Consider the following 26,807-nt stretch of genomic DNA (forward strand, 5'->3'; position numbering starts at 1 on the left):
ATTCCAAAGCAGGTCTTATTCTCCCACAGAAGCACTTTCAACATTTCAACTTTCTCTAGACACCTGTGAAACAATTTGGGTTATCTGCCCTGAGCTATAGACTTGAGACACACAGACGAACAAGCAGACACACCACAGCATTCACACAGACAGACAAACATTAAACCACAGTCTGACGCTCCTCTGCTCCACCTGAGCATGCAGCAGGAAAAAAAAAAAGGCGAAGAATTAAAAACACATCCCGTTCCCGTAAAGCCGGGAGAAGGAGCAGTGAGTCACTGGAGCAGTTAGAAACTGGCCCTTTTTTTTGTCTTTGAACATCTCCACAAGGCGCTTTCAACCTCCGTGGGTCGTCTCAGACGGATGTTGTTGATTTTGTCGCTCCTTCCATCGTCACGCCTCCTGCCATTTGTCCAGTCTGAACCGAAACAACTCATTTGCTGACTGCGGTTCCTTACAGCTGAAAGTTATCGTTGATCTCATCTACTCAGTTCATCTGGGGGTCATAAAGGTACCGCATATTCTGGGAAGAGCTATTTAACTCTAAAAAAGCTACACATTCATCACAGTTTAATATGTTTTTAATCTTTCAGAAGACTTAAACATCTAACACACATATACAACCACAAAATTACACACATAAGCACACATGATGTAAACTCCCAGCAAGAAAACCGCACATTTAATCACAGCTGAGTGTTTGTAAGAGGCTACTATTTCTTTTTCCACCCTTGATGATGCCAGGAAAAAGAGTTTTACAGTAAAGTCATACTACAATCGTGAGAATATACCCTCCTCTTTTCTCTCTTTTCATCTTTTACATCTATTCCCCCAGTTCAGACAGAGACACCCCCCAAAAAACAGACAAAACCCCCCAAAAATTCTGGTTTTCCATTTGGTTCACAGGCATCATCCTGAGTCACAGACTGCTGGTCCCGATACAATCACACACACATGCTGACAGCTTAATTGACTCCACTAAGGAAGAGACCATGGTATCTGTTCTCTACCAGCTCTCCTGCTGGTGGGACTGACTCAGACGCTGAAGCTCAGGTGGAGCAGCTCTCAGCCGAATCTCTTCACTCTTAACAGGCGGTCTGATTAATGACCAATCACACGATTAAGACCAGCTGGATGAGGGCTTCTTGCTGTCGTTAAGTCATCATCGTGTCCATGCTGTTCTCCAAATTTTCAGTTCTTGCTATAATGACTTACTATCTCACATACTTGCTATCATTGTGAATTCAAAAGGGAATGAAAAAATGGCATTCACATCAAGTTTATTCTTTCAATAAGACATAAATCTTTAAATGTTAGACAGCTGTTGTATAACGTTTGTATAGAGGTATTGGGCTTTTTTCCAGTGTCAATCTAATACACTAGACTTGTTTATGGACTGAGAGTTCACTGGTGATTTTGGACTATTAATATGATTTCTTACTGCTAAAGTAAGACTACTATTTATACCTCACTATTCTTATTTTATTCACATCATTTGTGATTCATCATCCTACTCAGTGTTGGGGCAGTTTTAGCTACTTTTCCCTTTACTTTAAGAACACTTTCTCCTGATTCGCTGCCCCTCACGAGCAGAAACTTTTAACGCCAAGTGGGTGGAGTTTCTGTGCTCACAGCCCCGGCTTTGTGCCTGAGATGACCGTATTAGGAATATCTGCTCCCTATGACATCATGCAGTGACAAGAACTGAAAAAATCTTCAGCTTTTGTCTCATACGTCTTGGTTTAATAATCTCATTTCCTGAACCTTTGGTCGTGTTTGATATGAACACCACTGTGACATTATGACAGATAATGTATTAAATCACTTGAAGAAAACTAAAAAATTTAAAATGATGAACTTTAATGTGAACTGTGTGTGGGAGAAACTTAAACCAGGCAGTAAAACTCTCTTGAAAGAATATAGATTTGAACAGATTCAGGACTGGATGCACTCAGTCTTGACTCATCCGAGGAGAGTGCTCAGGTCTGGGCAGCTCCACAGGACAAATAAACACACAAACACACCAATATATGGATGCTATTATCCACACATGTGCATACAAACATGTGCACTCTCCTCACTCTCACTAACCCACACTCGCACATAAACCCGTGTTCATTGCCCTGGCTGTGCACCCAGAGGGGCAGCGGTGACTCAGAGCGAGTCATATGCACACACACGCAGCACAAACTCTCACATACACGCAAACAAAATGCCAAACTGCTACAAACTTTATTGGTTGTGGTCCTCTGAGCTCCCGTAGATGCGAGCTGATTATGACGAGTGACGTTATATTTAGTCTGGGAGTTAAATAAGCTGGACTCATATAAGTTGAAACAAAGAGTTTCCTAACCTCACTTCGAACAGAAAGGTGGAAGATCCGATGGCATATGACTATATGATGTGTCATCACATGTGCTCACTTCTGTTTGTGATTATAAATGAAGCAGGAACGAATAAACATCTTTAATATATATGTTCAGAAGCTATAAAAGTGTGAACACAAACATTTAATTTACTTATCAGTAGTGAAGGATGGATTTGATGGTGGATTAAGGATTAGTCTTTAAAAATAGCTATTGTTGTCATGTCAGAATTAATCCATATTAGGTGGCACAGCCTTAAAAAATGCCAAAAGTGTTATACAAGATCTTGGAGCTGCTCAGATTTCTTATTTACGGGGATAATTATCAGATCAGCAACAATAAAATCCATGTCATGTGGAAAGTGACAGCTGGGCAGCCTTTCACTCAACAGTCAGATATGAAAATAAGATTTATGTTTGCCACCAGATCATCGTTGTTGTTGTATAAATGTAGGTTGTAGATGCCTTGAAGGGACAGAGGAGAAGGGATTCTGGCTGAGCTTTCCATCCTCCCCCCATCCTCATGTCGAACCATTAATCAGAGACAATATGAAGTCATCACTCCCTCATGGGATTTTACTGCCTGTAAAAATAAACCTTACATGGCTCATAAGCAGAGTTGCTAACACTGATCTCACGAACTAACAAGCTTTGGCAGCCTGTGGTGCATTCTTCTCTTTTCCCGGTGAAATATTCTGGTTTTTGTAAACTTTTTTCAATAGACATTAGACTTGGATTGATCAGTAGTGTTTCTGCTGAGCCAATAAGATGTTATGACTGAAAAGAACAGTAATCGATCAAGGAGATAAAGAGAGCGTTGGATACGATGAAAGGAAAGGAGGAAAGACAGATGAGAAGTAAGAGACCACCAGAGCGAGAGGGAGAAAAGAGAGAAAGACTGAAGCATGAAGAGGAGAAAGAAAAGAAATGGAAAAGGAAAAGATCAGAGGACAGATGGATGTATGTTGTAACAGAATGGGGAGGTGAAAGAGGGCGGTTAGCTGGCATGGTGCGAGCAAATGTATGCGTCACTGAAGCTATTCCAAGATTTACTAATGTGCACACACACACACACACACGCAAACACAAACACACACACGCAAACACAAACACAATCACAATCACACACACACACACAGAATAAGCTTTGGCTGTTTCCTTGACAACAGTATAGTATTTTCAGGGATCAGAAGTAGCAGCTCTGTGTGTGTGTGTGTGTGTGTGTGTGTGTGTGTGTGTGTGTGTGTGTGTGTGTGTGTGTGTGTGTGTGTGCGGGCATGTGCTCCATGCACCTTGTTAGTCAAGAGGGATGTGGCCGCAACTGCAAAACAAGGTCATGTATTCTGGTGAATTCGACTGTTTACATCACTAACAGAAGGACTACTTCTCCATCTTAAAGTCATTACAGGTGTAAAAGTTTATCAAACACAAGTCGATAAAATGTAAGAAAAGTGCGATGTATATGTAAAGGGCCTCAGGCAACAGGTTTGAGTTTTTATTTAGCAGCACAGACACCTAATCTTATCAGTGCGTCAAATCTCTTATGTCAGATGACCTAATTTCTTAGAAATTTACTGACATCATTTAAGGCAATAAGAAAACAAAGTAATGACAACAAAGCCGGATTGATTCTACAGTATCAGGTGCTCTCGATTAAATGACTGATGGAGGTGATAAGAAAGATTTTCACACTTAAGTGATGCTAATGCATCTATGGCAATCTAATAATCACCCAGAAGAGCCCTGCCCTTATCCCATGTTTTAATGTTTGAATGTGTTTATCAAGTTGCCTTTCTAAGAGGATCTTTCTAGCAAAAAAAAAAAAGAAAGAAAAAAAAGATAGTGGGTGACAGATTTCCAGATAAAATGTAGATTCTAACAGACAATCATACACTCTAATGTGTCAAATATACACAGCGAGCAAATATGTAATAGCCCCCACCTACACTTCACTACAGGAAATTAAGCATTTCCTGCTGCTTTTACACAGGATGTGAGGTTAGTGCCTTGCCGTGTTTCAGTCTCTTATGAATGAGAGCTACTCTCACTGTGTACCACAGTCTCACTCACAGTACTTTTGAAGTACTATAATCAGTGGTAATCATATTTATATGAGGTCCTCGTTCCCACATGTTTAATGAATGAAGATCTGTGTCTTTTAAAATGCCACAATGGTATGAGTGTGAGAGATGGTAAATTAAAAACAAGATGCATGCTGAGAGAACCAACTGAGTATTTTCAAAGACAGGAATTAGATTTAGCTCATTACATCAATTTATTTCAAAGATTTTTCAAAGGTTTTTTTCATGCAGGGCTGCAGTTGTTTTCTTGAAATAAGCCCCAAATCCCTCCTTATGTGTAGTTCTTTTAGAGTAGAGTGTAAATGCAATTTAAAACTAAATTATGCACACTAGGTCACCATGATTTAGTACTTTACTTCATCAAACTGTCTGTGAGAAGCATCGTCCTTCATTTAGGAAAGTAAAAGTCTGTAAAATAACACCCAAGATGGTGAGCTTCATTCGACAAAGAGGTGCTGCACATCTGAAGTGTTCAGCCAGATCATTACTGATTATAATTAGTTAGATTAACAGGTTCTCATTGTGGCTTTGGTCATTAACACTTATCATTGTGGGCAGCTAATTAGCATAGCTGGCTAATTAGCTGACCACATACAGAAGCAAACTAATCCTGGCTTTTAATGAACTTATTCACCACATGTTACTTTTATTACTCACCATTTAAAACGTGTTTTTAAAGCTCAGCCTAGTGGAGTATACCTACATTATAATCCAACACAACACTGGTATATGAACAGTAGTAGCTAGCTACACATTTCTACATTTTAACTCTTTTCTTTTAAAACAGTGTTTTAGGAAAAACTGGGGTAAATTCCAGCTTCTTTATTTTCATTTCATCTCATGTAGTATGAACTGATTACGACTTTGTTTTCTTTTAATTCTGGGGCAATCAGATTTAGCATCAGTGTCTCAGGTTTGGGCTATGGGCATGACAATGGTAATCCATCCGCTTGGCTGCAGACTTAGCTTTTTGTCATGCAGATAGCTTATAAAATAAGATTACGTTATTCTCTATGATAGAGAAGAAAATCTTCTTAGATTAGGCAACTCTTGCACAGCAAACCAGACAATATCAAAACCCTTAAAAAGGCACACTTAGGGAAGAACTTAGCAAGTAACAAATTCAATCGTCAACTTGAGATTTCATTTTCAGTCAAGGTACAAAGTCAGTGCAGTAAAACAGATTTTTTTTTTCAAATAAAAAGCATGTGTTCAACAACATTTGTACAAACTTAAAGGCTTGCTTAAAGAACTATAATGATCTCTGTGCCATGCTGGGGCAGAAGGCGAGGCATCAGTTAGTCGAGCGTCTGCATGTGCACACTTGCAATCCTGTTTAGTTTTATAAAGTTAAGTAACAACATGACAAGAAGACTTAATCTCATCATTATTGTGGATGCACCTGTGCTGTAAACAAGGGTCAAGTGTTGCCCTGGGCAGAATTTTAAGTACTATGCTTGTGCCAAGAATGTCTGCATTAAAAAAAACACCCAAAGGGCACACACCATGCTCAGCAAAGCACACATAATGTATGCATGCCCACAAGAAGAAAGAGGAAGACAAACAGGTAGAAGTATGGATAGATAAGAAGAGAAGACAGACAGCAAGAAACAAAGGGAAACAGTTTTCCCGAGAAAAATCTCAAAGACTGTTTTTTCACGCATTGCCTAATGGTTACTATCATACCCATCTGATTGATAACACCCTCCACCTCATTTCTGGGCATCAGGCTCCACCAGTAATACCAGACAGCTGGGAGGCAGAAAAAGCAAAAGTGCAGTTTAACCGTTTCACTGCCAGACAGAATTGAGCTGGCTGTGGTTATCTGACTAAAAGCTTTCTCTCTCAGTCTCTCTATATTAGTAGTTTCATTCTAGTGAGTATTGATGAAAGTGTCCCTAGCCCTCTCCCAGTCACGCCCGTCTCTACTGCTACCTGATACCCAGCTGAACGCTATGAGGACGCATTTTTAAGCCTTGCGCCTCATCGCTAACGGCTGGGTGTTTGCTCTATAATTTGCACCTTTCTGAAATGAATCCAAATGTTTTGATAAACTCAAGAGTTCTCAAGGCAAGCGCATTTCCTTCACGTCTTGTGAAATGCTGATAAAGTGTTCACCACTTATGTATTTCAGTGCTTGTGCAGGAGGGTGTTTTTTTATGACTACAAATGACTCTGCATTTCCCCCTTGCTCTATTTCTGTTTCCCTTTGCTCTCATGGGAGTCTAAGGGGGTAAATATGAGGGGTGAAACTATGTAATGAAAAACAGATGAGGATAGAGAGTAGACAAATGAGTTTTGCTAGCATTTACAAATAAATGTGAATAAGGAATAAGCAAATTGGTACATTAACTGGCATGTACATTGCACTTTCCTTGAAGCACTCTAACTCTTCAAACCACATTCAAACAGTCATACAGCTCGTATTTTACATGTACACCACATTAACTGTCACATTCACACTCATACACTGATCGATGCATCAGGTGCAATCTGAAGTTCAGTACCTTGCTCAAATGCACTTGGACTCCTTTTTTCTTTTAATTTGTGGAGCAAACTGTGCTAACCGATTGATTAAATGTCGTGCTATCTGAATGAGGAGGCTTGATTTCACAAAATCTTTGCTGTACTGAACATTTTTGCCCGTGCACTGGCCAATGGAATCAGGAAATTATGCTATCAACACTGCTCGATTTTGCAATAGTCGTGCAAACTGAAATTATAACACCAAACAGAGTCGTGGTTAATGATGAAGACGTTTATGAAATCAAAGTTAATGCAGGCTTTCGGTAAGTTCTGCCTTACTTCTGTTTTAAAGTGAGTCTCTGGAACTTTGGCTAACAACCACAGTATGTGGTCAGAAGTGACATTTCTGAGGAATTCTGAGCTGTTAGAAAAGAGCAGATCAGCAACACGGTGAACTTACTCAGTAACAGCAGTCAACGACAGAATCCCACTCACGGTTCACCATAAACTACTTGTCATAACAGAAAAAGTGGGTCTGTGAGGGTGATTTACTTGAAAAAAGAAAGATATGGTGGAGTTTTTAAAAAAAAATTATTTCTAGGATGAGCATGCTAATTAGCGCTAACTTGCTCATTCATAATATGCAGAAGATTGTTTAAAAAGTAATCAGACCGCAGAAAGCTAACCACAGTGGAATCCACAAAAACTGAAAACAAGTAAAACCAAAACACTTCACACCTATGTAGTTGCACATGTATTTTTTTGAGGTGACGCAGCTGAAAGAGTTTTGCAATCCCACGGCCTTGAAAACCAAGTTTAAATTCATCATGTAAAGTTACATGCAAATGCAGATTCAATCTACATTTGCTCGGTTTAACAAATCTGCTGCACAGGGATAAAAAGTTTTCATTCACATTAACACTTGTTTCCAATTGTAGACCACTTCAGTGCAATCAAGTTAGTGAAACTACTTTTTCTCTTGACTCTCTTTATCTTGACTCTATAAATGACAAAAGTTTCCTTATGTCTGTTTTGCAGGACTTGTTTCAAAACTGTAGTGCTTCGGAATCAGTGCAATGAGTTGGCAGCTATTAACTGAAAAAAGACAACACGATCACCTTTGCTTTTCCCACTGATGGTATATTAACAGTTACTTTAAAAAACAGACTCTTAGTTATTCGGAAAATGTTTTAACTTTTCCCCCATAAAGACAGCATGTGACCTCCTGTGTACCCTTGATGACGAATTTTGACACCACAGTATATACATCAATAAAGACGTGGTTTGACAACCATTAGAATAGGTTCTGGGTTTTTCCAAGGGTACCCCTAGTACGCTGTATAGGCAGAGATCACCCTTACTAACTTCTGATGCACACCCAGCCACTTTGTTCTGAAAGCAGGCCTGAAATATGACAGAAACTTCTCATTTCAGAAAAGAGAAACAAGGAATTCAAGGGGGAAAGAGTTAGAGTCACGTTATCAATAGCAGCCTCCCCTGGAGAGCCGTCTGCTCTGTCATATTGCAAAACCTGGTCAGAAATGGTTCAACAAGCCAGGAAGCTTCCACCTCCTCTGAACCCAAAAGAGCTTCTGCGGGATGTGCTGGAACAAACTCGATTCACGTGGGTCTGCAACCCACAGAACCCAAAGGATCAGCTGCAGACGTCATACGCAAACGCCCACAGTGGACTCATACCCACGCCCCAAAAGGGTCGGGGTCGTTTAAGTGGCACAGGGGCAATCCACGGAAGATTAGGCAGGTGGTTTTAATGTTGTGGCTGGTCAGTATTCCTTGTGGCTAGGCAGAATTTTACAGCAGTACAAATATGTCTTAGATTTGGTTAAATACTGGGTGCTAAAATGGCTTTCTGATATGTGTCACATGATAATTAGCATATCTTTCCCTGCACACTGTGTGGCGGATCAAGGCAGCCACCTATACACCTTTACATATGTATTACACTACAAGATCTGTAGGCTGCAATATGATGGTGAGTAATTTATCAGGAAATTCTTTTTACATCAGAGAGCTGTCAGATAACAGGCATCCCAGTACAAAAGGCTGACAGAATTATCTCTCTCTCTCACACACACACACACACACACACACACACACACACACACACACACACACACACACACACACACACACACACACACACACACACAGATTCACACTCACACACACACAAACGTCAGTAAAAAGACTTGAAAACAGCAGATCCAGTAAATGATGGAGCAGGCTGCTCATTTAAGGACTGAAATGCCTCTTTTCACAGTTTGATTCGTTTACAGGTTGGCCCAAATTATTGCGGAAGCCAGTTATAGCGCTGCGTGAAGGCATTCAGTGCATGTAGATATAAAAAGCAATCCCCTTTGACCGCCTTTGTACTCTCTCACTTGGCTTTCTTAGTATGAGAACAACTATCCTTTGACAGGAAAGTTCCTGTCGGCGTGTGTGAGTGTGTGTGTGAGTGCGCGCACATATATGCGACTGTGTGTGAAAACCCAAGCTGGTGAACCACTTCTGGTAAGTTAAATAGAAGTGGGCTTCACTTGCTGGTGTCATCGCTACATTGCTGTGAAACAGACAGTAAATAATGAGGTTGAGTGAAACGCTTCTTACTCCTGAATTCAGATGAAAGTTTGAGGGGCTTGAATGACTAATTAGGAGATTAACTTAGCATGTATTATGACTGTAACCCCTCTCACTGTAAGAAATTTGAATACGAAAATAATATTATCTTAGTTTTGTGTTAAGTATTTGATATTGTTGGTTGGTACGCTGTAATGAAATTGCTTTAGAAATCGAAACAGTAACTTCGAAGTTGCACATGCTTATTTAAAAGTTTAACAACATCAATAATCTGATTTTGAGTCTCTTTAAGAAGCGGTCATCTGGAACAGAGTGGCCATCAGGATTCAGCACTGTTATCAAAATGTACATGGCTGCATTGAGTACAGCATGATGAACTTGCTGTTCTGATGAATGAATCAATGGGTGGGGAACCACCGTTGAACCACTGAACCCACTGAACGTAAATTAGCAAGTCGTCTAGATTCCCTCTCTCTGTATATATAGCTCCCGTTTGCTGGTGCACAACATTCAGACTTTGATGATAATGGCAACAGCTATATTATTATACCATGGCATCTGTTTCTATGCACGTCTCTTTCTTTTCCAGGAAGCAATGGAGTTCAGAAGTGCTGAGTTCAATGATCATCAGTGACAGTGAGTGCATCAAAAATGCGCTTTTGGCGCCTACACAGTTTCACCAAGACTCGCAACATTGATCTCTAGTAAACACGCAATTAGATAGACTGTCCTCCCCCTTTGTGTGTCTCTTTGGTAAACATTTCTCATAATGAAGGTGCTCTCGGTTGCATGGCAGTTAAACTTCTGAGGTCTAAGTCATCATCGGTGATGACCTCAAGCCTTTACTCTAACCCTAACTCTCACCACTACTCAGAATATTTCATTTTTGTTTTTATTAAATTGTTCCCTCACGTTTTAGAAATCAGGGAACAAAGAAAATTACACACAAATCAAAAACTTTTAAAATTGAATTTATGTAAATACAACACACGAACAGATTTCCAAGATATCCTGGAAATCTGTTTCCTGGGTATGCTGTTTGGGTTTCAAACTTTTTTCTATATCAGTAACATAATCTAACATTAGCAACACTAACTCTGCCCTGAAAGATAAACATAGCTACCATTTCTCATTTAAATTACCTGCTGGGAAATTGTGTAGGCTGAAGTGAGGCTCTCACCTCAAACCAATACCACAGCTTCTCATTTGACATCCCGAGAGTAAATAACCAAGTCATTTACCCGCTACTGTGATTAATGTTATGATCAACCATCATGTGAATGAGTTCTCTTTCTCACAGGTCAACATATATTTTAGCTCTTTCTTAATTTCACAGGAGCGATTTGCTCCTGTGAAATCGCATGCGCACAAATCCAAAAGGCACAGATAAATTCATGCCCACAGATGAAGCCTTAACATGATGAAAATAAATCACAGCCCTGCTCCTGCTCTCAATAATAATGTTAATTACAGTAATCTAAAATCCAAGATAGACATGCAACAGCATACTGTGTCACGAGTACATGAAGTAAGTTACTCACTACAAAGGAAAGCTATGTGAGAGCTTATTGATAGAAAGACATACCGTCTGCATTGAAACATTTTTGGAAATGGTTGATTTTCTGCCAGAAGCTGTGACTGTATTCCCAGATATGCAACAGAGCTTTTAAATGGAAAACACAGATATGTAGCTTTCCTTAGTCTTCTGGTCATCTTGGAGGTTTGTGTCTGCAGAGAGAAAAATTATTCCTCTCCCAAATTATTATATAATTATTATTATATTATATTATAATAGAGCTATTGCATGAATTGTCAGACAGGCTGTTCAGATGCTTGTAGTGATGGACTATTTATGCACAGAGTCACTTCCTTTTTTGAGTTTTAGGTGGGTTCCCTTGCAATTAAAATAAAACACTCTCTCAGCAAAGAAGTTTACATCACTCAGATCCTGTTGGATAAAAAACAATCAATAGTAAGCCTGCCTTAGCATAAAGACTGAAAACAGGAGGGAAAACCGCCATGCAACTACACTGAGTTGCAGTAAGACATCAAATCATATATCCACGGCAACTAAGACATGGCAAGCAGTTACAGCACTGCAATAAGGACTACTGCGTTATGACTTTGTTTATGACTTTTGAAAGTCATTTGTGACTTTTAAAGGTCAATAAAGTCCATAAAGCACCTGGAGTTTCTCATTGAATCATTAATATTTGTTCTCAAATGTATTTTGGGCTTGCGCGTCCTTTTGCTTGATTCCTGACCTGAACCCTTCCTTCAAAGCTTGCTGCTGCCACACTGGTACCACAGCTGACCCATTACTGCAACTTACTGGGGAAATGAAAATGTGGTGTACCCAAATCCTCCACACCCTGGCCCCCTGCCAGCTCACATTCACTTCTCCAAATTTCACACAAAGAGGAACTCTCGGTTGGTGTCAGACAGGAATCAAACATCCGCAATACACAGCATCTCTTCTCCCTGATCCAGCAGTTTAAAGAAAGCCTGAATCCCACTATAATCTCAGTTCAAATTTTATCTGACGATTGTATTGCCTTGTATTCACAATGACATGGGCGTATGTACTAAAGGTTAAGCCACTCTTTATGTCACAACAGTCTGAGTCTTTTAGTCATTTACAGTATGTCAGCCCTCCCTCATAGTTTCACAACAAAGGTTTGACGTGTCTTGTTTGGATGAGTTTGCGGAAAATGGAGTGTTTGACTTTTTGCTCACCTTTTTCATTTTAGCACTATTTTTAAAAAATCATTAATACAAGTCACGGACCATTTTGAGACAGTCTGTGTGTTTTGTTTTAATTGTTGCCACGTTTACTGCAGGAACAGGAACAGGGGTTATAAAGTCAGGGTTTTGTAATTAATCAAAAAGTCACAATTTTCCTTTAATGTTTGAGTCAATGACAGGGGAAATTTGCAGCTTTGCAAACAGAACCATGTTTGCAAAGCTGCTGAAGGACTGAAAATGAATGACATTTGTGATCATTATAGGATGTGTTTTATTGATTTTTGGCTAATTTCTCCCAAATTCCAGTATAAAGCTGATATTTGTGGTTTTGAATAAAATTTCTTTTAAATTGTTGAAGGAATTTTCATGTTAAAAAAAAGAAGAAAAAGAGCTGTTTGTGTTTCCTTTCACACTTGTGGCACAAAACAAGAAATGGACTTTATATTATGAAACTAGAGCGTTAAAACATTTTCATAACTGATCCACTGATTGTGCCAGACATTCGTCCTCTCACTACACCTCAATCAGGAAATCTCTAGAAAACTTCAAAGCTGCAGTCCGAAAATGACTTTTGGTTTATTTCTCTATTTGTGACAAAACTCCTGAACTTTATGTTAGAGCTAATTAGAAAACATTAGCATGTTCCCACTAAAAGTTAGATTGTGAACATTAACGAGTTAACACGTAACACTGTCATTGTTCATGTTGTTATGTAGCATTTAGGACACACTCCGCGTAGCGCCTCAAGAAGCTGCCAGCAAGGCAATATACTCGAGTTCTGGTATTAGGTAACAGATCAGTAAGCAATCATTAATAATGGATTGACATTGATATTGCAGTCTCCAACTGCTTTGATTGAAAAGTGACGCATCAAACGATTCTGAAGCTCGTGGTTAATGTCACTGCACTTACAGTTCTCTTCCTACTGATGATAATTATGATATTTTCATCTTTTTGAAACAAAAAAGCAACAAGGAGCCAGCTCAATTAATAACCAAATGAGCATGTAAAATCAGATTAGATCTAATTGCCCCACTTCCTGCTGTTTGCCTTTTTTCTTTGAGACTGGCAGAGTGACATGGAGTTAAAGCATCCGTGTAGATGGAAAGGAAGTGGGAAAGACAGCTCCATATGTGTTACGTCAGCCTGCGGGGACAGCTGGGTCTGACTGTCTTTTCCTGCCACGCTCATTTGGCCCCAGCAGTCATCATGCCTTGTGCTAAAGGTCTCTCGTTGCTACAAGGCTACTTGGCACTATCTGGGAGCTAAAGATGAAAAATATGCTGATTAAACATGCATTCATTAAAGCGATTACATGCACAGGGCGGCTCAATTTCCCACAGGCAGCCAAATAATAATGAAGGGGAGGAAGAAGGAAAGTAAAGGGGCTGTTGGTGTATGGAGGGGTTTAGTGCGGAGGGAAGGGTAGGGGGGTGGCAGAGAAATTGATTTAAAATGCGTTGATTTAAAATGACCCTCACAGTCTTTAAGGACTGACTAACAGTCCTTTGACTTATTATGCTGCGCGGGGCAGTGAGCTGTCCACTCCTTAAGGGGACAGCCAGCTTTTTTGCCCTGATGAACACCCCCACCTTACTCACCACACCTACAGGCCCCTTCCAGGTCATTGAGCTTCCAGCATGGAGGACCTTGCCAAAAACACAGGAGAGATGTTAGTTCTAGTTCATTTGCTTAAGCAAGGAAGTGTTTTAGTGCCTGAATAAGCTGTGTAGGAGAGAAGGACAGGAGGGAGTTAAAGTTGAGATCAAGGCCAAATGAACATCAGCAGCTTACAGGCATTTTTTCACTTTTGTCCTTTTTAAAGTTTTGTTTAAAGTCAAACAGACGCATTAAAGAAAATGGTTAGAAAAGACGCAATCAAACAGCATTTTCCTTCTGGCGAGAGAACATTTACACAAAAGAAAGGAATTCAAGCCATCACTTTTCCTGTTAATTCTTCCAAACAACCTGAATTTTGCAAATCAGACTCTCTAATTTCCTGTAAACTCATATTGGCTCTAATGCTTCAATTATTGCACTTCATCTCATACTGTGGTTAAATGTCAGCAGTGCAGGCAATATCCAGATCGCTCAATTCTCAGTAAAAAAAATGTTTTGGAAGTCTGACTCAGAATTAAACTAATACAGGTGTCTCACTGACATTATAGACTTTCTTCTAAATGACACACTTTACAGCTGTGACAAATTTAATTACTTTCTCTTATGTGCTGTTAAGGACTCCTACCTCACTTCAGTGTCTCTGCTGGGTTCAGTCAGTGATGTGCTAATAGCCACTGACAAACCAAACAATCAGAAAAACCAGAAACTATCTTTATACAGTTTAGCCACAGCTTCTGTCGACGCTGATGTGGTTTATATCACCTATATGCTTCTTGGATGCTTTCATCCTTTACTGTTCTTAATTTTTCTGGCTGCTGCTTTTGTTCTTTGCCATCCTATCTGTCAACCTGAATCATACCAGTGTTCAAAGAAAGTGACAGAATTGCATGTATGAGGTGTTTGCTCAGTAATTCTGTGAATTTCTGTCTATTGCCATACATAATCATGTGCACGGGAGCAAGAAATGTTTCGGAACAGAACAACGATGCAATTAGGGATGCCAAATAAGAAGCTTTATATGCTGTAAATATCCCAGCCAGAGAAAGCATTTTCATTTCCTTGATTAGAACAGGTATGAGATTCTCAGTCTCCTAATCTGCCAAAAAAAGAAAAGACAAAAAAACTCAACACAATAATATACATTAGATTATATCATATACAAAAATATTACCAGAAATAATCGCACTATTTACCATCTTATCTGAGGCAAACAGCTGTCAGTATCAAGCCATGAGTGAGAAGAGGTCACAATTTTGTGCTATCTCAAAGCAGTGACTATCGTGACTTTTAGTAAGTGGATGAGATCACTCTGAAAGTGGAACTGACCACTGACTGATACCTTGCCCTGTTTCCCTGAACTACTTCTGTTTCTCTGTTTCCCCTGGTGTTGTCCACACTGACAGGCTGACCGCTGCATGATAGCTGACCAAACTTCAACTTAGACTCACATCATTTAAAAAAAAAGTAAAGTATTGAGGATAATAAAACAGTAAAAGTAACAGCAACACCTAGAATGTGGTAAGAGGCACAGCTGAATCAAGGTAACTTAGAGCTGTTTTCAAGTAACTACTGCAATTTTCAACCGAGCCTGTCGCTGATGTGGACGCCGCATTCAGTGAATGCAATCTCATGAAATCTGTGTGGCCGCTAATCAGTACTAGGCATCCTTCAATCAGGAGGTGTGTGTTTTGGGTCCATTTAAAAAACAGAATCGGTAGCATTTTTGGATGGCTACAAACTTGGATCTTGAAATGAAACATTAAAATGGATATATTGTTTATTTTCCTTAATTTCTGCAGCAGTTTTAGGTCTTAAAATAGCCTCAGTAATATCAGTGTCTCTGTAGTCTGTAATTTGGCTTCGATCAAGTGGAAATAAAAATGCAAGTGCACTCTGGAGTTTTACCACTCTTCCACTGGCCTCGTAATGGGGACTGGGAGGTTTATTGTATTCATTGTATCCAAATTCCCCCAAAAGTCTCTCAGCCATGGAGATCAAGGTTGTTCATTTTATTGCTGTGGAGATATTTCAGACTGAATTTGAGTATGTTCATTTTTCTTCTTGGAGGGTTTAAGGTTCACTAAACCAATTTTCCACATGAAGATCAGTTTTTTTCACCAGTATCTTCATGCATTGCTGTATTTGTGTATTTTGAGGAGCTCACAAAAGTCTGACAAATAACCCTGACAAATAACTGTGATAACATCAGGTTATCTCACAAGAGACTTAAAATAATAATCAGGTATTTTCAAACATGGTGTGTGTGGCTTGAATTGCAGAGGCAAAGAAAGATGTAGAAAATGTAGGATTCAGAAGTAGAGTTGTTCAGATTTATGGAGTTCTGTGAATTTCATTTCCAATAATTCCATTCTTGGAAATAAAAGTCAAAATATCTCACCTTGTGTTTTCTGTGCTTTCTACATTGAGTTTTCTTATTTAATCTGCCTTTTGTGATCAAATTACAGCACTAAAATGCTGAAGTAATTCTTTGAAACCACAAATGCAGACAAAATTGCTCAAATTGCCATCCAAAAGACCTGCAATTACCCAGCTATCAGCCACATTTTCCTTACTCACATGGCGCAGCCTGGCAGAAGTCTCTAATATTATACAAGATACCGGAAAAAAAAACGTTTTAAACGATTAAAGAATGCAGCTAGACTTCTTCTGGTTCCGCCATAACGGAAACACATGTACACTCATGATCAAAACAGAATGTGACCTAAGGACAAGTGTAAGCAGAAGACAGAAAAAACTGAAGAAAAAATATGGATGTGCGTGTGCGCATGGCCTTCTGGGTCGTGATTCAGAAGTCATTACCATACGGGGGAGACAAAGACGTCTTTCTATCAAACAGGTGTTGGGGGCACGTGACGTGTCTTTAGACTGAAATACCTGAGAGGTTGTGTCATGTTTTCATGCTGCCATAGGAACACAGTAGGTTCAGAAGGCTACACTTACACTGTTAATTAAACATAAATAACACATGAGCAAGTAAACATGGTAAATTCAAAGTACCGAGCACTGAATTCAAGTTGGCTGACTATTATCTCCCTCAATCTTATGAGTATAAGCCTTAAAGGTTGTTTATTACTTTTTTTTTGCTTTTTTTAATGCACTAATAGTTTGCTCTGATTCACCGAACATGTCCTCCCTTGCCAGACACCCGTTAGGCTTCGTGCGTTTTTGAAGACATCTCGCCCAAGAGTTACCCATCCTCTCCCTGCCTGCGGGGTAAAGCGGGGCAGCGACGAACCTCCTCCCCTTCTCCTCCCACATCCCCCAGAGATGGAGCTGGAAGTGCGCCAGGATGGGATTGGCTTCCTGCTCCTGTCATTGAGGAACCGGTGCGCCAGGATAGCCAAATATGGACCGGCTGATATCAATTTGTAGCACATGACTCAGCACCAGATTATATATCTTCACTGGTGGGATTACTGTTAAGGATGAAAGGCAAAGTGGCAGCGGTTTAGGTGTCCGAACAGAGCTGGAAAGCGCTCGTTGCCGTTTGTGGTTGGCTTTGAGTCGCTTTTGGGCTGTTGGTAACATTTCAAGTGACTTGTTAAAAATGACTATGAGTGTGAATGCTTGAGGGAGCCTATTTTATGTGTTTATGCTTACCTGGACTCAGTTTCCCCCGCGCCGAATACGTCTTGTCGTGTTTACAGTCCGTTTTTCCTGGAAGCTGCGTCAAGTCAAGATCAGACGGAGACAATACAGAAACAGCCAATCAGAGCGTCTTCTGGAGGGCTTATATAAATACAGCAGAGCGCGTCAGCCGCCTGTCATTAACAAGGAAACACAAGTGGAGCGCACACTTGTAGAAGAACAGACTCTCCTTCTCACGAGTGGAATGAAAACATCTGAGTTAGTCACTGGACTCCGCTTTGATTCCAACTAAAGGTACAAATCGACGACTTGGTACAGTACAGTTCCACTATTTGGAAGTTTTGCTCTGTTTTGATAGCTTTGGTCTTCAGTATAGTAATACAGCGGGACTTTTGTGCTGGAGATTGACTCATTTTGGGACACTGGAGCCTCGGTGTCCGAGCAACATCTTTTGCAGCGCACTCTTGTATTTGACTGTCTGATTTGAAATATGTCCACAATAATGGAACAGCCTTTTTATGACGACTCGTTTCTCTCTGCTTATGGCCATCCAGGCGCAGCCCTGCAGGACTACAAGCTGCTTAAGCAGAATATGAACTTGAACTTCTCCGATACATATCGGAACTCAAACTTCAAGTCACAGCACCTGCGCGCCGACAGTGATTTCTATCCAGCGGGGACGGCAGAAGTGGGCTCTCTGAAGCTCGCCTCTCCTGAATTAGAGCGACTGATCGTCCAGAGCAGCAACGGGGTCATCACTACGCCGACACCTGCTCAGTACCTGTACAACCGCGGGATCACGGAGGAGCAGGAGGGCTTTGCCGAAGGTTTTGTTAAAGCGTTGGACGACCTACACAAGATGAACCAGATGGCTCCTCCAAACGTGTCCATCGGCACAGGCGGGATTGGCTGCTCGGCTCCAGTCTCGGTGTTCGGCTCATCCATGCAACCGGAGCCGCTTGAGTATACAACCCTGAGCAGCTGCACCACGAACCCCAGCCTGACCTCTGCTGCCAGCTATCCCTCCACCACCATCAGCTACCTGCCTCATCACCAGTACCACCAGCATCCTCAAGCCGTTGCGCACGGATCACACCACTTCCAGCACTCACTGTCCGGGGCCGGCATCCACCCTCAGCGGTTCGGAGGGATGAAAGAGGAGCCCCAGACAGTCCCCGACATGCAGAGCAGCGACAACAGCTCTCCGCCCATGTCCCCTGTCGACATGGAGAATCAGGAGCGGGTAAAAGCGGAGCGCAAGCGGCTGAGGAACCGGCTCGCAGCCTCAAAGTGTCGGAGGCGCAAATTGGAGCGCATCGCCCGTCTCGAAGACAAGGTTAAAGTGTTGAAAAATGACAACGCTGGGCTGTCAAGCACGGCTTCTCTACTGCGGGAACAGGTGGCCCAACTCAAACAGAAAGTCATGACGCATGTGAGCAGTGGCTGCCAGCTCATGCTAGCACCCAAAGTAAAGTCTTATTGAAGAAATAATGCACTTATTAAAACACTGGACAGTACCTGGACTGACAACCCAACCTGGTCTTTATACGTTTTTAGTATGAAAACTGGATTATTGTGATTTCTGCCGTCTAAAGAAACATCACCCATACACAGAAATAATACAAGACTAAAACACTTAGGGCATTTTTGAATAAGTTTTTGAAAGTGTCGTCTTGGCGTTTCCTGTTTACATTTTCTTTAATTGCTATTTGTGATGCTTTTTATGTAAGTTATTTGTGTTAGAGTTAACCTCATGGACCATTCTTGTTGTTTTTTTGTTTTTTGACCTGTACAGTAAATATTTAAGTAAATGACATTATGAAATTAAGAAATGTGTTGCTTTGTTTTTGAGGTCGTGTATTTTTTAAGTGCCACTTCAAAAATTATTGTATTTCTCGTGAGCATTAAACCACACCGCTGTCTCTGATCAGCAGTGAAGTTTACAACACCAGAAGTTGGTTGACGTTGGAGACGTCCCAGCGTAGGATTTTTCCTTACTGACGCACAAGCGTCAGTCCATATATGGTGCATGTTGCTGTCAAACGTCACATCACGATAGGTTTCCGGGAACTCCCTCCCACATTGCCCGTCAGAAGGGCTGCGCGCTCCCCTTTACACCACAGTGTGTGTGTAATTGAAAAGGTTTGTCAATGAGTGGTTTATTCGCGTTAAGGGAGTTTCCCCATTCTGCTTTCATTTTCCCAAAACAAGCCGTGAGAACACTAGGTGAGGAAAAATGGTTAAAAAAAAGTTCCAGATAAACATGTTAGACTGATTACTGAGAGCTAGTTTGAGTTACAAGAATCGGCTCGCGTAAAACTGAGAAAATGTTCCAGTAAGCCGAGAACATTCGGTAAAACAAGCAGGATTGTGTACTGGAGCGTTGTTCTCTGAATTAGTAAATAAGACAAATGTTATCAGGAAATCGGAAATATTAAACAGTGAGATATCAAAAATGTTTGTGGAACTGTGAAATACAGGTTGTGGTTAGGACGGTCATATAATCATATCCAGTAATCTTTCCCAATGTGCTTCAGTACCATTTGGCAATAACAGGCTGTTGTGCTGAGTCAAACACAGCAACTCCAATATTAACCAACTCTTGGCAGCTTCGTGACGCACTCAGATCTTCTGCCAGGTACAGGAGCCAAGAATGATACACCACAATAAAAAACACAAATAAAAAGGTTTATTCCAAGAACTAAGTTCTCAGTCACCAAGAAAAAGAGCCAAGAGTAGCTTTAGAAGAGTTCTGCCGCCACCTAGTGGTTGCAAGTGGACAGGCATTCACATTTTGATTTAAAAAAAAAAAAACAAAAAAAAAAAAAACACCCCCAAAAAAAGCCACACACACACTTGATCATAACTTTCCTCCATGTTTTAATAAAGATGGTAGCAAATTATTATCAACAGCCAGGAAACAAATTTCAGTGCTTTCTTTGAAAAAGGAACAACAAAACTATACTTTCAGTGATCAAGACGATGAGGTTACCCAAAAGTTTGTACACTGGACATGAAAGAAAAAAAACAAACATTTCCTCCCCCCTACATGAAGCTGAGGTGTGTTTTAACAGGTTAGTCTGGACGTGATGATACTGCTTTATAGGCATCCCTCTCATCTGAGGTCAAGTGCTATGTTGAAGAAAACAGCAGAGTAGGAGACGTTCACATTTACTGCTTGGAGAAGAATGCTTTGCTCTTCTCGACGTCGGGGACGATCGTGTCGCTCCCGGGTTTCCAGCCAGCAGGACACACTGCGTGAAGTGGCAGGAGGGACAAAGTTTACTTTAAGCTGACATTTATACACACTGAACTTGGTATAATCTAAAGGACAAAGTACATATGTGACTGGTTGGGAAACACAGGAAGGACTAAACCGCCAAATCTAGCCACAGCTTCGCAGTCAATTTTACCAATCAGCTATTTCCATTTTAAGTGTGTGATGTGCAGTTTAGAGCATCTGAAGTTACAGGTAAAATTAATGACATGTATTTGGGTTATTTTTATGACAAATGCATGATTAATAAGTTATACCACTAAACCTGAGCACCAGTGTATGCTGAGTAAACACGGATGAACTGAGGGAAGGTACAGCAGTTTACTCACCCTCTCCATATTTGTCTGTGTGCTTGAAGGCTTGAACCAGGCGCAGAGTCTCGTCCACAGAACGACCCACAGGCAAGTCGTTAATGGTGATCTGCCTCAAGACGCCCTTGTCGTCAATCACAAAGAGACCCCTGAAATTCACAAGATGTTGCAGTTTTTACAAATACTTTAAAGTATCAGTAGATCAAGCTGCTTTTTAACAATAACCAGTGGGTTTTTATTAAAATAATTTTATATTAAAAGGGCATTTAACTGACCTGAATGAGATGCCCTCATCTTCCTTCAGCACACCATACTCTTTGGAGATTGACTTGCTGAGGTCCGATACCAGGGGGATTTTCATGTTACCCAGACCTCCCTGTTTTCTTGGTGTGTTGACCCTGAAGAGAGAGAGGGAAAAAAACCCCAAAAACAAACAAACATTTTTTTTTATTATTTATTATAAACAAGTACAAAACACGTAATGTCCACAGGGAAGGTCTCCTGGTTGATAAACCTTGCGTTTGCCCCGCCACCCCTTAGACCTTGTAGTTCTCTGAAATGGGAGAGTCATTTAACACGCCGTTAGAGATAAGATACAGGCGGTGTCTGAGAGGATAACATATCAGTTGTTCAACTTTATGAGGACACACTGCATTCAGAGGTTCTCCACAATGCTTCAAAAGACAGTCTGACAAACACCAAGTAGCAAAATAATAATGTGGTGAAAACTCTCCTCATACTGCAGTTTTATGTAGTTTACAGATGTCTCACTTCTGGTCTCTGCTGCCTGTTGTGAGATTCAACACTCTGAGGTTAACTAAACCATCTTCAGCGAAGATACCACTTTCCTCTGCTACTGATTAGCTTTGACCCTGAAATATCTTTCTAACCTTAACTAGCCAATCAAACAGAGTAGCACAGGGCCTAATAGAGCAGGCAAAGATGACGGTGAGGAGTCAGGTTGGGTTTAAATTCAATATCACCTAAAGTTTTGAAACGCAAATCAATATTTGTCAGTCTGCATATATCCACTTATGTAATATTAGTTGGCTACACCCATTCCTTACAGGTAGTAATACAGCTTTTCTTGCACGTGCTCTGGTTACGTGCCAGATTACCTATTGTAATTTTATCCTCTCTGGTATACGGCACAAACTTCTCCAGACTTCATCTTGTTCATGCAGCTGCTGTGTCATTACCAGAGCATGCGCCAACATATTACTCCCATCCTATAACAACTTCATTGGCTTTCTGTACAATGCCACATTATTTCAAGATTCTGCTTGTCTCCATAACCTCATACCTCATCTGTCTCTGATCTACATACGTTCCCATACTCAGTTCCTCCTCCTTCATTGCTCTCACCACCTGCTTCAGAACTTTCACCCAAATTGCTTCTCATTTTTAGAACTTGCCTGCACCACAGTCACAATATCGATTCTCCCCATCTTTAAAAGACGTTTTTATTAAAGCCTGTCCATTGTTGACTTTTTAAAAATCTATGACACATTGATTTTAATGTCTTGAAAGGCATCTACGGTATTAAATTCAATAAAATGATAAAGTGTCTGACAGACTGACAAAACTAATCGTTCAGTATATTTAATAGCAAATATGTTGTGTAGAATTTTAACTATGAGCTTTAGCAGTTAACTGTTGGTTATAATATATACTCATTTTGCTTCAGATTGATGAATGGAGGTTTTACAGCTTATTCAATCTCTTCTCATTGAAAAAACAAAAAAAACAAAAAAAAACAAAACAAAAAAACCCCCCAAAAATATTATATACACTTATTTTAAAGTAATGAATCCGATCAGGTGAGTGAGGAAACATACCGACTGATCTTCCTAATCAAATATAATGCATTTAAACATTCCAAATGAAGACCTGTGCAGGTTGTGTAATGCCGCATGTCTTCTTATGCCTTCTAGAAGCTGCTGTATGCCGCCCTTATCAACACGTTGCAGATAAACTGGGCTGGGCACTCCTTCACAGCAGCCAAAATCCTTCACCCTTAACTGTCTAAACAGAAACGGCCAACCGAGGATAGTTTGATGGACCTTGTATAAACGTCTGATAAGTTCAGCCTAAGACGGCCTCGCTATAAAAACAGCAAGACAGACAAGTGCACAGAACAGCTTTCACTTAACTGTTTTGTTAAGTAGATTTTCAAATGCACATGTGAAGATTCACTAAGGTCACCTCTTCCCAGTTAGTTTAAAATTACAAGAGTCAGCAATACAGTTCACCTGCGAAGATAATCACTGTAATACAGGTAAAAAGTCTTTTGTTGAAGTTCTGCTTAATCCACCTGCTAACATGTGAGCAGTGTGGATGTTATTATTGGTAAAGAGCTCAGGAAGTAGTCAAATTCCCACAAATGCTCATTATGTTTCATTATCCGTGAGTTCTTACCATGCCAAGTGAGAGAAGTGAGAGTCCACGGAGCAGCCAATAACCTCACAGCCGATGTTGCGGAACTCCTCTACCCTGTCGCTGAAGGCCACAATTTCAGTGGGGCACACAAATGTGAAATCCAGGGGGTAGAAAAAGAAAACTACATATTTCCCTGCAGCACAACAGGAGGAAATAAAAACAATGTTAAGTATTAATTCTAGTCGAATAAGCTGTTAGTGTATAGGCTTATAAAAGCCAGAATGAGCCAATTAGAACAGATGTAGCTACAAACCTTTGTAGTCTGACAGCTGGATGTCCTTGAACTGTCCATCAACTACAGCTGTGGCTTTGAAGTTTGGGGCAGGGAAGCCAATCTTAGCGTTTCCAGCAGACATGGTGTTTGAGACAAATGACTGAAAGAGAAACAGCACAAACAGTTACCAGAAAACTCCTAATGCTTGCAGACCACCACAGATAAATTCAGCTGGGTGGTGCCTGAGATGAAGCTCTGATAAACAAAAAATATGAGATTTAGACTGGAAAAATAAAAATTAAATGCGGTGAGGTTCAATCCAAGAGCCATGTTTTACAGCTCTTAGGAGGCCCAGAGGTTCAAAGACTTGGTAACTTAAGCAGACCCAGATAGTGTCACATGCAAGTCATGTTCAGCCTGCAGGGAACAATGGCCTATTAGCAAGGTTACATAACCATGATACGCACAAACCAACGGCAGGGTTCTCGCTGTGCCTATAAAGACTATTTCCGAGGATTATTGCGCGGTCAGTTACTTTGGATAGTTATTGCCTGTATGCAAAATTAATGTGCAAATAAACGATAAACTTGCAAATAAGATACGCTGTACTAAACAAATAGCAGTCGGTATTAATCCAAAGGCCTATGCTTTTCAGTGATGTATGAATAAATCTGGATTATTTCTCCCTCGTCACAATTTATACGAAAAAACGCTAACAATCGTCAAGGAACTGTGCTTGGTTTTAAAGAGATAAATGCACGTAATGGGTCAAAGTTCAGTCATAAAAGTTAAGCTTTTAATGTTTAAATTTCGTTTTCGAAATGAAACAGAAAAAGCTGTAGTAGAACAGAGCGGAGAGGAAGTGAGTAGTGCATTCTGCAAGCTGCAGCACAGGGACAAAGAAAGAAAACATGGCCAAACACTTCATGAAGGAGCCAGCCGCTCACCCGCCTGACAGGCTAGCTTAATGTTAGCTTTACGTACGAAACTGCTTTCTTTAGTTTCGGTTTGTTTCAGAGGAAATACAAAGTCGATTTTACAGACACGCTGTAAACTTCTGACTAATCCCATAAACATCCTACTCACCTGTCTTGACGTAAAGCGCGAAAGAAGTTGGAAGCAGAAGTCTGCAGGCTGCAAGAGAATAGAGGAGTCAAAGTGGAAAAGCGAGCGTGCGATAAGTACGCAGAGACGGCTGAGGCCACCCGGAAGTAAAAATCAATCCCTTCAGAGTAAAAGTGAAGATAAAAACGATTAAAAGTAAAGATTAGCTGTTTCTAAATATGTATATCTCTGATATAAGATCATATTTTCTAAGTACACCGTGTAAACACTGTCATATGAACAAAAATGCAGGGATGTCGTAGTGAGGGAAAAGTGTGACTGGCTTCTTGGGGCCCCAGTGTTAATGTCAGGGTCAATGACAATGTCAGTTTTATATATAGAGCTCAATTATTACTTGTAAATTCAATGTTCTTAAAATAAAGATAAAAACAAAAACGATGTATGTCTACGACACCTTAGGGCCGGAGTGTCAAGGCTTTGGAAAATGTGAAGATGGAAAAACATTTTGGTTTTTTAACTGTATTTTCACAAGTTTTACAGCTTTTTCTATTTCATGGCCATTTTTACTTGAGACATTAAATATAGATTTATGAATTATGAACTTTTTAAAAATATTCAATATAAATAACAAAGATCACAATAGTTTTTCAGCCTAACCACCAACCGGCAATACTGTTTTGATTAAAAAGTCCGAGAAACTAACAATAATTCAGACTTCTGGCTTGGATGAAAATAATCCATTCGTAAAACCAAAAACAAAAGTCCAAAACAATCCTTGTTTACAAGATTCACTTTACAAAGTAATCCAGTACCCTTTAGCAAGCTAGTTCTGGCACCTCTAGATTAAACTGATGTGCATGTATATGCGCATGTAAGTACATGTAATTTAGGAATTAAGAAAATGTTAAATATTTAAAATCATTTTTAGCTCCTTGGCTACCAAAATACTTTCTGTGTAGTCAATTTTTTTTTAAATTGAATTAGATTTTTGTTTCCCTTTTTCTAATAAAACTTATTCATTTGAATTATAATGAAAGTCAGTGGAAGATGTCCTTGTAGCAACTATTCTATATTGTATTAATGGCTGCCTGATCCAAAAAGAACCCCTACCTTCTTCAAGGCCTCTAAAGAAGTGAGACAAATAAATCTGGTGTCGCTATGGTGGTGCCCAGTTTCTTTGTAAAAGTCTATAAAGAAGTAGTGGTTAAGTTAGACAAGTTAGTTGTAGGTAGGTAGGTAGGCAGGCAGGAAAGGAGGTAGGGACCTTTAATCTCCAGGTCTCCTGGTTACATCTGTTTTCAAGGTGAATGAACCTTGGGCTTTTTTGTCCACTGTTCAACAGATTTCCCACGTGAGGGACTAATAAAGGTTATCTTATCTTATCTTAACTGATAATCTGGTGGCTGACTCAGACTGTCCACAATGAACCTCATCTGGAAAAAGCATAAAGATTTGATTAAGTAGCGCTTATTTCCCTTCTGTGCAGAAGATATCTACTACAGCATATTCATTGTTCCCAGGAAAAAGCGGGAAACCACTGAGTTCTCTTACACATATCTAGAACTGTAAATAGGTTTTAATGTATCGAAGAGGTTGAAGTGAAGAACAATATCTCAAATCCACTGTTTTAAGTTCACTTTGCAAAGTGAAGCAGTTGCATATGAGGGCATTCATTATTCAAAACTTAAAAATGCAGTTTTCAGCTTTCTGTGCATATTTTTAACATTATTTGTTAGGTTAACCAGGTTGCATGTACCACATGGACTGCACACATGATCTTTGCACAACATCGGAGACATGGTGAGCCAGGCCAAAATCAATGAGCATGACTTGCAGTGGCTGTTGTCTGCAATCCAAAACCATAATATTTTGAGGGTTTATATGAGCATGGATGATTTTCAGGGTCTCGAGCAGGAACAACGCTGTGGTCAGCTGGAATCACACAAATGTGTTCTAACTAAACACATCTGTGCAAATTAGTATTTTTTTTTAAAGTTTGTATTTACACAGTGAAATA

General features: G+C 40.1%; 2 protein-coding genes across 3 annotated transcripts; one reads left to right on the forward strand and one right to left on the reverse strand.

Moving 5' to 3' along the window:
• The first annotated feature begins 17,308 nt into the window (after positions 1-17,308).
• Positions 17,309-19,312, forward strand: LOC113023694 (transcription factor jun-B-like). 2 transcript variants are annotated; one of them, XM_026169980.1, is made up of 2 exons: positions 17,310-17,778; positions 18,039-19,312. In XM_026169980.1, exon 2 carries the CDS (start codon positions 18,077-18,079, stop codon positions 18,965-18,967), a length of 891 nt encoding a protein of 296 aa, XP_026025765.1. In that variant the 5' UTR covers positions 17,310-17,778; positions 18,039-18,076; the 3' UTR covers positions 18,968-19,312. The 2 variants fall into 2 exon arrangements, with proteins under 2 accessions (XP_026025764.1, XP_026025765.1); XM_026169979.1 differs by having other exon boundaries at positions 17,309-19,312.
• A 1,035-nt stretch (positions 19,313-20,347) lies between these two features.
• On the reverse strand, positions 20,348-24,938 carry prdx2 (peroxiredoxin 2). The gene is made up of 6 exons (XM_026169981.1): positions 24,812-24,938; positions 23,765-23,885; positions 23,491-23,644; positions 21,348-21,470; positions 21,091-21,221; positions 20,348-20,738 (listed from the first exon to the last, which is right to left on the reverse strand). Exons 2-6 carry the CDS (start codon positions 23,865-23,867, stop codon positions 20,656-20,658), a joined length of 594 nt encoding a protein of 197 aa, XP_026025766.1. The 5' UTR covers positions 23,868-23,885; positions 24,812-24,938; the 3' UTR covers positions 20,348-20,655.
• Between the last annotated feature and the right edge of the window lie 1,869 nt (positions 24,939-26,807).

Source organism: Astatotilapia calliptera, chromosome 6 (assembly GCF_900246225.1).
Source record: "Astatotilapia calliptera chromosome 6, fAstCal1.2, whole genome shotgun sequence".
In the NCBI taxonomy this organism is placed as follows: Eukaryota; Metazoa; Chordata; class Actinopteri; order Cichliformes; family Cichlidae; genus Astatotilapia; species Astatotilapia calliptera.